The sequence below is a fragment of the Morone saxatilis genome, unplaced genomic scaffold, assembly GCF_004916995.1.
Source record: "Morone saxatilis isolate NCDOM2014 unplaced genomic scaffold, NCSU_SB_2.0 Contig7, whole genome shotgun sequence".
Taxonomy (NCBI): Eukaryota; Metazoa; Chordata; class Actinopteri; family Moronidae; genus Morone; species Morone saxatilis.
In genome coordinates this window covers 74367-87994 of record NW_023340246.1, presented here as the reverse complement: position 1 = coordinate 87994, position 13628 = coordinate 74367, and the positions used below count along the sequence as shown (strand labels likewise).

General features: G+C 41.3%; 2 protein-coding genes across 2 annotated transcripts in view; both read right to left on the bottom strand.

Annotated features, from left to right (window-relative positions):
* The window catches only part of smim8 (small integral membrane protein 8), a 31318-nt gene that overhangs the window by 6118 nt on the left and 11572 nt on the right, over positions 1 to 13628 (bottom strand). The gene's annotated exons all lie outside the window — the stretch shown is intronic.
* Positions 1 to 13628, bottom strand: part of cenpe (centromere protein E) — a gene marked incomplete at its 3' end in the record, with an annotated part of 25077 nt that overhangs the window by 8638 nt on the left and 2811 nt on the right. Inside the window, 33 exon segments of the mRNA XM_035679066.1 lie at positions 134 to 346; positions 566 to 727; positions 1083 to 1166; positions 1284 to 1364; positions 1569 to 1790; positions 1880 to 1996; positions 2082 to 2198; positions 2325 to 2408; positions 2857 to 2949; positions 3063 to 3278; positions 3444 to 3674; positions 3921 to 4070; positions 4188 to 4352; positions 4724 to 4870; positions 5314 to 5607; positions 5698 to 5852; positions 5963 to 6140; positions 6327 to 6458; positions 7300 to 7368; positions 8210 to 8284; positions 8453 to 8620; positions 9046 to 9102; positions 9268 to 9721; positions 10459 to 10558; positions 10666 to 10810; positions 10896 to 11048; positions 11152 to 11271; positions 11393 to 11522; positions 12185 to 12272; positions 12383 to 12434; positions 12520 to 12594; positions 12672 to 12739; positions 12840 to 12921. Coding sequence (XP_035534959.1) covers positions 134 to 346; positions 566 to 727; positions 1083 to 1166; positions 1284 to 1364; positions 1569 to 1790; positions 1880 to 1996; positions 2082 to 2198; positions 2325 to 2408; positions 2857 to 2949; positions 3063 to 3278; positions 3444 to 3674; positions 3921 to 4070; positions 4188 to 4352; positions 4724 to 4870; positions 5314 to 5607; positions 5698 to 5852; positions 5963 to 6140; positions 6327 to 6458; positions 7300 to 7368; positions 8210 to 8284; positions 8453 to 8620; positions 9046 to 9102; positions 9268 to 9721; positions 10459 to 10558; positions 10666 to 10810; positions 10896 to 11048; positions 11152 to 11271; positions 11393 to 11522; positions 12185 to 12272; positions 12383 to 12434; positions 12520 to 12594; positions 12672 to 12739; positions 12840 to 12921 — 4677 coding nt within the window.

Sequence of the window (13628 nt, the reverse complement as noted above, 5' to 3'; positions counted from 1 at the left end):
AAAAAATAAATGCCTGATACCAATATATCTGTGCTAAACACTAAAGAATCATCACTCTAGAATCACCTCAAGTTCACCACCCTCCTCTTTTTTGTTAGCTGCTTCATTGCAGGTAGATACGCAGGACACAAACCTCAGTCTGTAGTGTTTCCATCCTGTCCTCCAGCTCTGCTCTGAGCTGCTTCTTCTCCTGTCTCAGTCCCTCCAGTGTGTCCTGCAGCTGATCTCTCTCCTCACTGAGAGACTTCACTCTGTGCAGCAGCTTCTCCGTCTCCACCGTCCTCTCAGACAGCAGGCCGTCTCTCTCTGCTCGCACACTCTCAAGCTCCTCGGTCAGCCGATGAATCTGTCAGGAGAGAATGGCGACAATTGTAATGTTGAATACTGGGAATGACATGACTATTATGTCTAGATTTGCTTGCAAAAATCTGGCTAACATTCATCATGTGTTCAGATGCTTTTTGAGTAATACAAAAACATGTCTAAAATCATTTGATCTATTCAAGAGTCGAGCACCAGCATCAAGCAGCAGGGTCATTCTTTATGTATAAAAATGTGGTCCTGCCTGGTTTTGGGGCTCCTGTGACTGGAGGGTATTCTCTGCATCACTCCCATTGCTTGGTCTGCTCTCCAGCTCTGCCTTTTGACTCCTCAGCATGTTGATCTCATCTTGTAGAACTCGGATCTTCTCCTGAGACACCCTCAGCTCCTCCTGGTTCTCGATCATCTGAAACCCATTACCATCACATGAGTATACCAGTCCCTAAAAATTCGTGTACAGTCATGAGGTCAACAGTCTACCATCAACAACCTGACAAGCTGCAGATTAATTAATCAAATGAAAATCAATCTACAACTGTTTTGATAGTAAATTCATAGTTTCAGTCATTTTTCGAGACAAAATGGTTAGTTCCAGCTTAACAAATATGTTTATATATATATATATATATATATTTTTTTTTTGTAAATACAAGTACAGGTCCATTTACCATTTACCACATCACTATGCCTTTTCTCTGATTAAAATTCCCAATGTGTAGTAATTGGAAAAAACCAACAACAAACAAACAAAAAACACTCACCAGTTCTACATTTTCTTGAAGATCAGACTTCATCTGGTTCAGCTCCTCCTTTGTTTTATCCAGATGCTCCTCGAGCTGTTGGATCTAAAGCGCCATTCAGATATTCGTCAGATTTTCTCACAATCCCCTTTAAGATAATAGCTGAATGAAAAAAGTAAAATGAAACATGTGTAACAATGAGAATGAGTGAAATGATCTAACCTGCACAACTTGTTGAGCCTCCTGCTTCTCTTCGAGTGACTGCGGCTCAGCGCTGAGCTGCTGCTGGAAGTCACACTGCATCTGAAAAACAGAAAGAGAACACTGTGACCTGTGTGGGAATGTAATCACTCTTTTGCCAGGATTCCTGGGATTTCTCACTATGAAGGATTTTGATTTTAAAAACAGAACTGCAGATATTTAATCATTAAATTCAAATGTTTTGATATTTGATTATTTCACATTGGAACAGATTGAGAACATTATTGTTGGGACTGTTGTTTTTACCAACTCCATCCTGTCCTCCAGCTCTGCCTGGAGCTGCTTCTTCTCCTGTCTCAGTCCCTCCAGTATCTCCTGCAGCTGATCTCTCTCCTCACTGAGGGACGTCACTCTGCTCAGCAGCTTCTCCATCTCCTCTGTGGACCTCTGACAGCCAGTCTCCTTCTCACACAACATAGCATCTCTCTCTGCTCGTGCACTCTCAAGCTGTTCGCTTAAAGTCTTTGTCTGTTTAAATGGAAAGATTTATAACTGGCAGAATGCTGAAAATTAAAGATCAGTTTGAAGAAATATCCTTCATCAACATTTCAACTCACCTGTTGCTCTAAGTCAGACTCCTTCTGCTCACAGAGTTTCATATGATCTGAGTTATTTTGCTTCTGCTCTTGGAGCTCCTCTTGAAGAGAATGTAGAAGATCCTGAGTCTCTGCAACCTAAAATAAGACAACACCTTGTAATTGAATAGAAAAAGTCCATCTAGACATACACCTTTAGTCAAATACACTTCAAGGAACAAACCTGTTGTTCTAGCTGAGCTTGCCTCTCTTGGCTTAGTCTTTCCAGGTCAATGTTTATTTGGTTCTGCTCTTGGACCTGCTGGTGAAGTGAATGTAGAAGGCTTTGAGTCTTTGTTGCCTAAAAAGTAGAGGAAAAAAAGGGGCCTTTTTTTTAATCATACAAATGGAACACTGCATAGTGAGCACAAGCCATTTAACATCAAAAGGTTAGATCTTGGTTTGACCACAATCAACTTCCACTCACCATCTCCATGTTACTCTTCAGCTCATCTTCCAGCTGGCTCTTTTGTTCACTGACGGCCTGTAAAGTGGCCTGCAGTTGCTCTACCTGTGGAGGAAAATGAACACATTCCATGATTTAAATATTCAATCCATATTTATCTTATTGCCAACAAATCCTATCAAGAGACCAAAACGTCAAAAAGGTGTTAGTCCGTCTCTGACATCCTTAATATCTGTGGCTCTCTGCTCCAAGCCCATTGGTTCTTACTAAAGATGGAATTTTTTTAAAAACAAAGTTCAATCTTTTGATTAAACAGCTGCTCACTTTAGTTTTTTAATCAAAAACTACTAAAACAGGAGGGAGGAACTGGGGATTATTTTCAGTGGTGGATTAATCTACATTTGGTGCTCTAGTGAGTATGTGGGGCAGCAGGACAGTGTACAGACATCATACTTGTTAGGATACATTTATTGTGAATTCTGCTCTTTTAATGGGATTTATTGACAATCAGAAAAATAGAATATCACCAGATTTATTAGTCAACTGCTGTTACCTCTTGCTGAAGTTGGGTTACTTTCTTGTCATGAGCTTGCAGTTCTGAGGTCTGTATTTCTGGCTGGTTAAACCCACTTTGGGCTTGTGCAACCTGCGACAGAAAACAGCACTTTTTCCTTTTCTCTTATTGGGCAGACTGGGATTCAATAGACGTGAAATAATCAGTCATACATGAACACTTCAGAAGACACTCTGTGTACATACCATCTCCATCCTGTCCTCCAGCTCTGCCTGGAGCTGCTTCTTCTCCTGTCTCAGTCCCTCCAGTATCTCCTGCAGCTGATCTCTCTCCTCACTGAGAGACGTTACTCTGCTCAGCAGCTTCTCCGTCTCCTCGCTGTGACTGTCGGCTGTCCTCGCAGACAGCAGGCCGTCTCTCTCTGCTTCAACACTCCTCAATTTCTCAGTGAGAGTCCAGATCTGTGCGGTAGGGAGCAGTTCAACTGATTATTCATGTGTCTCCTCAACGCCAGCTGCCACTTTAACAGTTTATGATCCTAATGTTTTATTACAACTGCAATTATGTGTACAAAAAATGTGTGCAGCCCTACAATAGATGGATTTTATAGAATTAAAGCTACAAACCTCAGTCTGTAGTGTGTGTAGGTGGTTTCCATCCTGTCCTCCGAGCTCTGCTCTGAGCTGCTTCTTCTCCTGTCTCAGTCCCTCCAGTATCTCCTGGCAGCTCTCACTGAGAGACTTCACTCTGTGCAGCAGCTTCTCCGTCTCCTCGCTGTGACTGTCCGCCGTCCTCTCAGGCAGCAGGCCGTCTCTCTCTGCTCGCACACTCTCAAGCTCTTCAGTCAGAGTCTGAATCTGTTAAATGGTGAAAACTACTCATCAGGATTTATGTAAACAGTGCATATTTAATCTTCCAGAAGATTTAAACTTTGTGTATTGAAACTACACTATCTATACTATAAACTATATTTCTCAAAGAAAGGAACTGAAGTCTAGGTATAATTAATAACTTTAAAGAAGAATTAGGTTAAAAAATACTATGTTAATTAAACTCGTTAAATAAAGAGATCTAGTTTTCCTGATTTATCAAGAAACCCTTACACGTGTTTGCAGCTCCTCTTGCTGTGCACCCGTGTCATTAGGAGGACCATCCTGTTTGGATGTTTGTGCAGTCTCTAGCTGTTTGATCCGCTCCCTCTGTTCACGACTCTTCTCCAGGGCTGTCCGCAGCTCCTCCTGATTCTCAATCATCTGCATGGTAAAAAACAAAACAATCTTTTGACATGCAGAGACAAAAACAAACAGCAGAGGCCCAACACAGCTGACAGAAATGAACGCATTTGGCAAAGCAGTCACATGTTAACTCACCATCTCGACGTTTTCCTGCAGGTCCATCTTGAGCTGGTCTCTCTCTGCTGTGAGAGATGCAACTTTAGATAGCATCTTCTCCATCTCCTCTGCAGAGCTCTGAGCACCAGCATTCTGCTCTTTCTCTGCTCGCACACAGTGAAGCTCTTCAGTAAGCTGGTTCAGCTACAATATCCAAATAAAGACAAACACATTTATGGCAGTACTACTTGAACATACTACAAGGAATTTCTAACTGGTTACAGTCTCAATTTGATGAATTTGATCAACTGATGCCTCTATATGACTTTCATAAATACCCAAGACAATCAGAGAGAAGATTGCCTGCCACCAGATCGGATTCCCCTTGAAATCAATTATACGAGGTGGTAGAAAATACTACCGTTTTTATCCTTTAACTGATCTACAGTTTTAAACACAACTAACCAGATAAGATGACATATAGCAAGGTTGACAAGTAACATTATGTCTATGTGTTCAAGAAATCAACTAACCAAGTCATATCTCATTTAATTAAAGGACCATCAATGTCATACTTGTTCTTGAAGTTCTTTGCTGATCTCCTCCTCTGTGGCTCTGGAAACTTCACTGTCAGCGAGCTTCTCCTCCAAATCCTTCATCAGCTGCTGCACCTCCTTCACTTTTTCTTCCAGTGATGCTCTGTGTCGTTCACTCTCCTCCAGCTAAAATGAAATCATTACAGTGATTACCTTTGTGGTTAGGACTGTGTACTACAAGAATCTGGTGACACCATGCACATCATGATACAGGGGTTATGATTCAATATACTGCGATACTGTCAGCAAGGCGATGTGCTGCGTTTTGAAAATAAAATTTTAAGAAACTGTCATAGTGTAAAGAACACACCACCATATGCATAAAATCAGAGTTAAAAGTCCTGTATTAATGGTTATCTGCCTATAGAGTCCATTCCAATACTTAAGCAATAACAGTCTGCTGTGAAACTAGAGGGCGGTGTGTTTGCTTATAGCCGATGAAGGCAGAAGTAAAACCAATCAGGGCCAATTTTCTACTGACAGGAAATAAAAACCTAAAAGATTTAAAGCTAAGAAGGTGGGATTTTGAATCACGATTGAAGCGCACCCAATTACATTCCACATCTTACTTTCAAGCCCGTCTCTTCAATGGTAGCCATGATCTGACTCTTCTCAGCAACAGAGCACTCTAGGTCTAAGCGAAGGGAATCCAGCTGCTGTGTTACATCAGCACACTGCTGGCTCAGCTCCTTCTCCCTCAGTGCAGCAGCGCTCAGGTCTGCCTGAATCTTCAGAATCTCATCCTGGGAGGTCTGCAGGGAGTCTCTGAGCTGCTGAGCCTCCTCCTGACACTGAGCCTGGGTTGAGAGCAGGCTGTTCCTGTGAGTTTCAATAGTGCACAGCTTCTCGGTCAGCTCGCACACCTGAGACGACACAGAATGAGCTCACATGATTACACCTGATTTAATGCTCTCCATTTCAGTTTGACACAAGAAGATGTTTGGTATTCCAACCTGCTTCATCAAATGGTCCACCTTATCTGGAAGAGTCTGTAATGAAGCCAGTTCCTCCAGCTGAGCTTTGAGGGCTTCCTCTGCTTCATGAGATGCCGTCAGCTCTTTATTCAGGCTTGTCACTGTTCTCTCAAGTTCCACACTGTCTATCAGATCTGCACACAAAGAACATCTTACAGCTCCCATCTGATTTTACAGACTGAATGTACATAATCACAACCTGATTAGCAGAGTGACATTATAAACAGCCTGACTTTAAACCTACTTTTTGGTACTTTTCCATCTAGCAGAGTGGTGAGCTTGGTGTTCTCATCAAACGCGACGTTCAGCTCTTTCTGGAGGTCGCTCTGCATCTTTCTGTAGCGTGACTTCTCTGTCTCAAGCTGAAAGCGCAGGCTGTTCACCTCAGCATCCAGCTTCTCATGATTGGCAGTCAGAGTCACCTGGAGAGACCATGACAAGAAGATAAAAAAAAAAGACAGCGATATTTATAACTGTGGTACATATGATATAGATAAGTATAATATCCTTTGAGTGGTCAGGAGACAAAGGCACTATTTAAATGCAGTCCATTTACCCTTTAACTTTTCAGTAGATTATTAGACGACAAACGTGTTAATGCCACTTACATTCTCCTCCTCCAGAGCGATGTGTTGACTGCGCAGGACAGCCCATTCCTTCTTTGTGTCTCTGCTGACCCCCTCTGCATCATCCAGAGAGCGACGAAGCTTCGCCACCTCCTGCACCAAGTCCTTATCGCTCTGCAAGGAGGCAACATGACAATATTAGCCTGCTTCAGGACAGATGACAAGAGATGCACCAATCCACTTTTCTGAGATTCCGATACCTTATTCGGAATTTGACAATGATTTTTCTGCTGTCTCCAGTGAATTGACTACAGTTACTCTTTAACCTGGGTTTGCATATGTGATCTGAGTGAGGGGCTAAAATACAATTAAAATGTTCCAGGATAACAGATTATTTCCAGGATATTTGGTCATTTTAAACAATTTCCAGGTGTTTCAAGGACTGGAAAAACAAGTCTCTTATCTCACTGATACTCACACACAATTATATAAATAGCAGTCTAATTAATTAACTCCAGAAAAGCCCCAGACGGCTGTCATAAAAACATCAGATTACAGAATCTTGATCAGCATATGAATCTTTGACCGATAGGAGCAATTTTCCAGTAAACAAAAGATTTAAAGATGTTAGTGGACACATTTGAAGCTCAGAAACACTGCAGACATTTAGACAGCTCACTAAAACCTCCCTGGTATTTATCATCTGGGCCCTAAGTGTCTAAGCCAATGGCTAAGAAAGCCTTCATGTTTAAAGCTCCTTCCCACTAGAGTAGAGTAGACCTGTAAATATTCCGTCCATATCATTTTACCAACGTGCTGTCTTCTGAAAGGACCAATTGTACATATCCATAATAATCCCTTTATCATTTTGTAAACATGGTTTGTAACTCTATCACCCAATGCTTTCACTGACATTAACTCTGCTAAAAGAGTCATGTTGACGGGTTTCATGATGTACCCTGAATTATACCTGGATTTTTACAGGTGATAGGATAACAATTGAAAACACACATACCATACTCTGAAGTTCCTCTGCAAAGTCACTTTTCTTCTTCAGATCTTCAGACAGAGTTTCTAGTTTGTTCTTTAAAAAACAAAAGTATAAAAGCTATTTAAGAAAACTGACACAATTTTTGGATTCTGGATTGTAATGAATAGAGGAATAATAAACATCTTCCCAATGTACATATTTGTTGTTCGTCATGCAGTAAAGGGCTTAAAAGAGCAGCAGTAAACACTGTGATACATGAAATGACAAGAAGTTTGTTTTTGCGTGTTCTATTACTGACACTTTACATAAACTGTTAGCTCTAAAGGACCATTATGTAGGATTTAGTGGCATTTAGCAGTTTGGTTGCACATTGCAACTCCCTCACTTCACCCTCCTGTTCCAAGCACGAAGGAGAAACTACGGTGGGCGCAAGAAACACTAATGCCCCTATCTGAAGCCAGTGTTACTACTGCAGAAACATGGCACTTCCAGGTGTACCTGTATCATCTGTATAAAAGCCTCATTCTAATGTAGCAAAAACATAATGATTCCTATATTCCTATAGGTGATTACACACCAATGATAACACAATCATATATTCCATTTCTGACAATAGATCCTCCTCAACTTTTCACACTGGACCTTAGTGTATAATCACCTGATAATAAGAATAGTTGCATTTTTGTTACCTTAGAATGAGCTCTTTTAATCTACAGACGTTGCAGGTCGCCTTCCATGGAGACCACCATGTTTCTACAGTAGCCCAGAAGGGACAAACCAGACACTCGTTTTAGCATTTCACCGCCACCACCTTTGTTGCTTGGAAGGTGAAGGGGAAGCAAGGGAGTTGCAACTACACAGCTAGATGCCACTAAATCCTTCACATAGGACCTTTAATAAACCTGAGGAGGTTTACACCAGCATGTCATCTTACCTGAAGCTCCAGGCACTGGAGTTCAGAGGTTTCGACAGCCTTCTTCAAGCGAGATATTTCCTTTTGCAACTCGTTCTATAAGATCACACAAACAAAATGAACAGTGCAAATACAGTACATCTATAAATATCACAGAAATCATAAAAAAAAAAAAAAAAGACGTATTAACTATTCAAACAAAGCCAAACCCAATACATCCAACTCTCCTGTCCTTGGATCAGTGGAGTGGAGTCAAAGCTTTACCTCGTGCTCCTTCTTGAACTCCTCCTCCAGAGACTTGAACTCGTCCAGCTCTCTCCTCTCCTCCAGCTCCTGTGCCAGAGCAGCTTTCTCTTTCTCCAGGCTTTCAGTCTGCTCTATGAACATCCCCAGCTCCTGCTTCAGATAGTCTCGCTCACCAACCACCATTTCCTTTAACACACAATTTGATCAATTTAAGCAGCAGTGAGCGTTTCCAACTGTTTTTAGCAGATGTTGCAAAAAATTATACAAATAAACAAGTCATCCATGAGCATAAGGTTATATAGCTATTGTTGTCGTAAATTGTGCAACAAATATTCAATATGGCAAAGACTTTTGGCCTTTAAACGCAAATTAAATTTCATTGCCCCTCCTAAATCCCGCCCCTTTTTGCTCTGTGCTCCAATAACAGTTAAACAAGACAGAACCTTGGTCCACTTTTTCCTTTCCTGTACTTAGATATTCTATGTGCTACGCTAACCTGTGTTGAAAAGACAAGCACATTTTAAAGATGGTTTAAAGATAAAAGCAACATATTTAGCATCTTAAGCTAGCTAACAAATGTTGAAAAGTGGAGGCGCTCCATCAAGCATTACCTTCTCTGAAGCCAGACTTTCACACAGCTGGATGGTCTCTGCAAACTCTCTTCTCATCTGGAAAAAACGGTATAAGATTAGCATGAAAACCAGCAAACACAACCAAGTCAGATAGAAATCAATGGTCTCATGATGAGGTGGACAAGCATCCTCTAGGATTAGGACTGAGGATTTCTCCTCTTACTTGGAGACCAGAGAGCAGGTATATTGAACACAGCACACCTGTTCATCACTCACACTCTGAGTGTAGCTCTGCTCTTCCAGCTGTCTCTCCAGATCTGCCACTCTGAACTCCAACATCTCCACCTTTTCTGCAGCCTCCTGTTTCTGCTGGGCCTCAGTTTGCAGCTGCAGCTCCAGCTCAGCTGCCCTCTGTTCTGCCATCTGTATGCTCTCCAAGGCCTCGTGTTTCTGCTGGGACTCTGTTTGCAGCTGCAGCTGCAGCTCCAGCTCGGCTGCCCTCTTTTCTGCAGTCTGTATTTTCTCTAAGGCCTCCTGTTTTTGCTGGGCCTCTGTTTGCAGTTGCAGCTGCAGCTCTGTCACTTTTCCATCTAATGTTTCTACCTTTGCCATTGCCTCCTCTTTTTGTTGACTCTCCATTTCCAGCTGCAGCTCAAGGTGAGACACTTTCCCAGAAAGCTCCCGCATCCGGTCAGGAGACACAAAGTCTTTGGGACTGGAAAAAAGATAAAACATAGAGGTTAAAAACTTGTTCAACAACTGTAAAACAACATTTAAAGACTAGCATTAGCTATGTTAGTTAAGATTAGCTGGAGTATACAGGATAAGTACATACAGAGGGCATTTAGGGGCTCATAAGTATAAAGGTGAGGTGTGCCACAGATTGAGGGGCAGATTTGCATACAGTTCTGTTTATACTATACTGGGTTTCAAAAACAGACACACAGTTATAAATGTTGGGCTGTACAAAGACCCTCAAAGTCATGTAGATACTTTAAAGTATAATTTGGGTTTGTGCAGCTACTGGGGAAGTGAATTATGGATGATTAAACCCTAATGATAATCTCACGGTGGGGTGATATACATACTGTGAGACCACAGAAACATGTCAACTATAACCAGTTGTATTAGACCAGGGGATTTCCGATTCTGACGACTCAAAAAAAGTTAATGTTAATGATTTTTATCACTAATATTATACGGCCTTCTATTTGGGAAAGGATTTTAGATTAACTGAACTGAGAACAGGCTGTTAAGTGTGTAGGAGAAACTACAGTGGCCGTGTAACTTGGGCATGCAGAAGGTCCTATCTAGAGCCAGTATTTTCATGTGTGTCATTATACACTACCTATAAATATTATATTCCAGTTCTTACAGTAGATCCTCCATCCTAAATGTTACACACTGGACCTTTAAATTTGCTCTGAGGACTGTTGGCAGAAAGACATTCACCTGTCACCAAAGCTTCGAACAGTCACAGAGGCCTGACTCATCTCCATTTCATCTGACGGCTCATCAGGAATCCCCCAGTGAGAATCAAAGTCCTCATCATCTGTTAAAACATACCGTGCATGCATTCAACCATTAACAGATAGTGCAGTTTATGCACAAAATGGGAATTATAAGGAGATTTGCAGTGTGCATTTATTTCCTCCTTACCTTCACCCAGCTCCATCAGACAGGAGCGGTCTGCTTTCCTCTTCCGAGTGAAAGATTCTGCAAAGCTGAGGTCAGATGGTCCACAGCCAGACTGACGGGCAAGTCTGAGCATCTTTCCTCCCCACGTAACCCTGCGTTTGGGCATCTTAAAAACAGGACACAGGTCATTATGACTATGATAATGAGGAGAAAGCTGTAGTCTACCTTAAGCATTATTGTGTCATATTTACCCTTTGAACAGGAACCAGGTTGGAGCTGGTCACAAGCAGTTTGGTCAAGTTTTTGATCCTGTCCTCTTGTTCTCTCTGGAGTTGATCCTTCTCTTGGAGCAGCTGGGAGAGAACCTCCTTCTCCGTCGCTGTGGTCTGTGTGACTGAAGAAACCTGTAGGGAGTGTCTCCACAGGTCAGTGTGTAGAAGTGCTGCTGTCATGTGACTTGCAACTTGCGAAACAGAACTTGACTGATAGAAGAAAAGTGACACTTGCCTCATTAAGACGTCGCTTGAGGTCTACAATTTCATTGCGATACCTTTTGAGCAGAGCCCCGTCATCGGACACCTCCGTCACATGAGGGTCGTTCTTCATTTTCTTTGCAGTGCTGGCAAACTGATAAAACATGCACATTTTTTGTAACATCATCTGGTGTATTTCTCATGTTCACTCTGCTAGTTGTTGTTTTAAAAAGGTCCAGAAATGTGCAGGACAGAAATGTGCATATATCACCAACCTGCAGTGTACTGAGGGTCTCATCTAGAGTAACAGGAGTAATGGTGCAGATGATGACTGTTTTAGCATTCCCACCCAAGGAGTTCTGCAGGATTCGGGTTAGCTTACTGTCTCTGTAGTTGGTGAAACCCCTGAAGAGAAAGAATCATATTTGCAAACACGAGGCTGTTAAAAACTGTTTCTTGTTGCTCTGACATCAGGTCCAGATAAATAATAATAAACAATTTGAAAGGCCAAATAAACAAATAAATAAATAAATAAAAAAATAAAAAAAAAATAAAAAAAAAAAACTCAAATAGTCAACATTCTAATCTGATGCCTCAGTTATCAATGTAAAAAGAACATGGACTTAGGACAAGCCTAGTTTAGCATATAGAAAGGAAACTGGGGAAACAGCTAGCATGGCTCTGTCCAAAGTAAAATACACTTACGAGAACCTCTAAAGCTGACAAGCACATTGTATCTCTACACAAATGTAAAAACAACTATTTGTGGTTTCAGTGAGAACTATTTCTAGGTAAAACACTTGTCAGGTTTGGTTCCATTGTGCTCGTACAGAGTACTTGGTGGATGGATGCACTATTGTTTTTAAGAAATAGTTCCAGCTTCTTATTTCACTCTCAGAAAGGAAGCAGATACACATATTTTCTAAAATGTTGAAACTCTCAGTAAAAGTGCTAGAGAGTACAACCCAAACAATTACATAATGTATGACATGTACAATTCATAGTAGAAACCGTAAGTTATATTATACAAGTGCAATAAGTGCACTGCGTGTTCATTCTTTACTCACTTCTGGCCTTCATCTGTCAGTTTCTTGATAACTTGGCCAAGTGTGAACAAGCTGCGATTGATGTTGCAACCTTCTTTGAAACGTGTGCCTAGGATATCAAAACAGACAGGTCACTGTAAACTCAGTACACACATATCAGGCCTAGCAAACATATCACGCAGCTTCAACCAATAGTTTATGGATTTAACTCCACCTTACCTTCAGCTCCTGTTTGACTTGCTCTCTCAGATCCAGCTAGATCAACTAAATTCTAGAAGAGGAAGCAATCATTTTTTTAATTATTATTACAACACAAACATAGAAAACAAGTCAATAATAAAAATGAGGTAGCGTACCAAATGAGACACAATAATGGCTCCATCAGCATTTTCGCCTGATGCTGGGTCACTCCTCTCTCGGCTTTCCAGGATCTAAGGAAAGCTAAATGGTGAGAAATCCATATTTGCTCAGAATCCTGCATGTTACTGTATGTTGTGGTGTTGCTTACCATTCTGAAAATGGTGTGTGAGCGGCTGCTCCGCTGGTTCATTTTAGTCTTTCCATAGTGACGGTTCTCTACAGAGGCAGATTAGGCAGAAAACACGTTGTTGTCACAGTCTGCAGTGCACACTATGTGGGGATGATTCTTCTGTTCTGTAATAACCTCAGGTCTTACTTTCTCCTTTCCGAATCCAGGCCAGGGCTTGTGCAGGAGACGTAACCAGTTCCTCAGTCAGGTCAGCCACATAGATATTTTTCTATACACAGTAATTGTCAAGACACAATCTCAATGATCATGTAAAATAATAAAGTACATCTCGACTTTGAAGTGTATATCTATGGAGCTTAGGTCAAGTATAATACTCTAAATCATCTCCTAAAAGGGGTTCTCCAGTGATTTAGTACTACATAGTTGGGGGACACGTGACAAGTGTTTAAAAAGAACGGCCCAAAACTGATGTAGTATAGGTAATACTTCCGTAATAATGTATCCTTCCTTTTTCCAACTATCATTTCAAATGGCGGTGCCTCCAGTTTATAACAGAGGCTTTCCGCTCAAAATGTGGCATTTAGAGATAATCTGTATCCACCATTCTGATAACCGTTTCCATTTGAGACCTGGTTCCTGTTTAGCAACGTTCCCAGGTTAACCGGGATCCAGCGCTTACAAATCTCTTCTCAAAGCTGTTGTCTCCTCACTGTTTTTGCTAGCAACGACACAAAACATACAAAACCATTCAGATAGCCGGGCTCTGATTTTTAGCTTGCACTGATTGTCACTTGAAATAAGATCATTGGTGGCAGATTATGTCATCTGCCGCTAATTAATCCTGTCAGTAACTTGACAACAGGCCTAAATGCAGCATGGCTGTTATCTGGTCACCATGCTCTCTGAAAGTCTGTGTTTGTACTTGGCCAAAGATTTGTTTCTCATTGCTCTTTTTGCATTTGACTCACCCTAAGT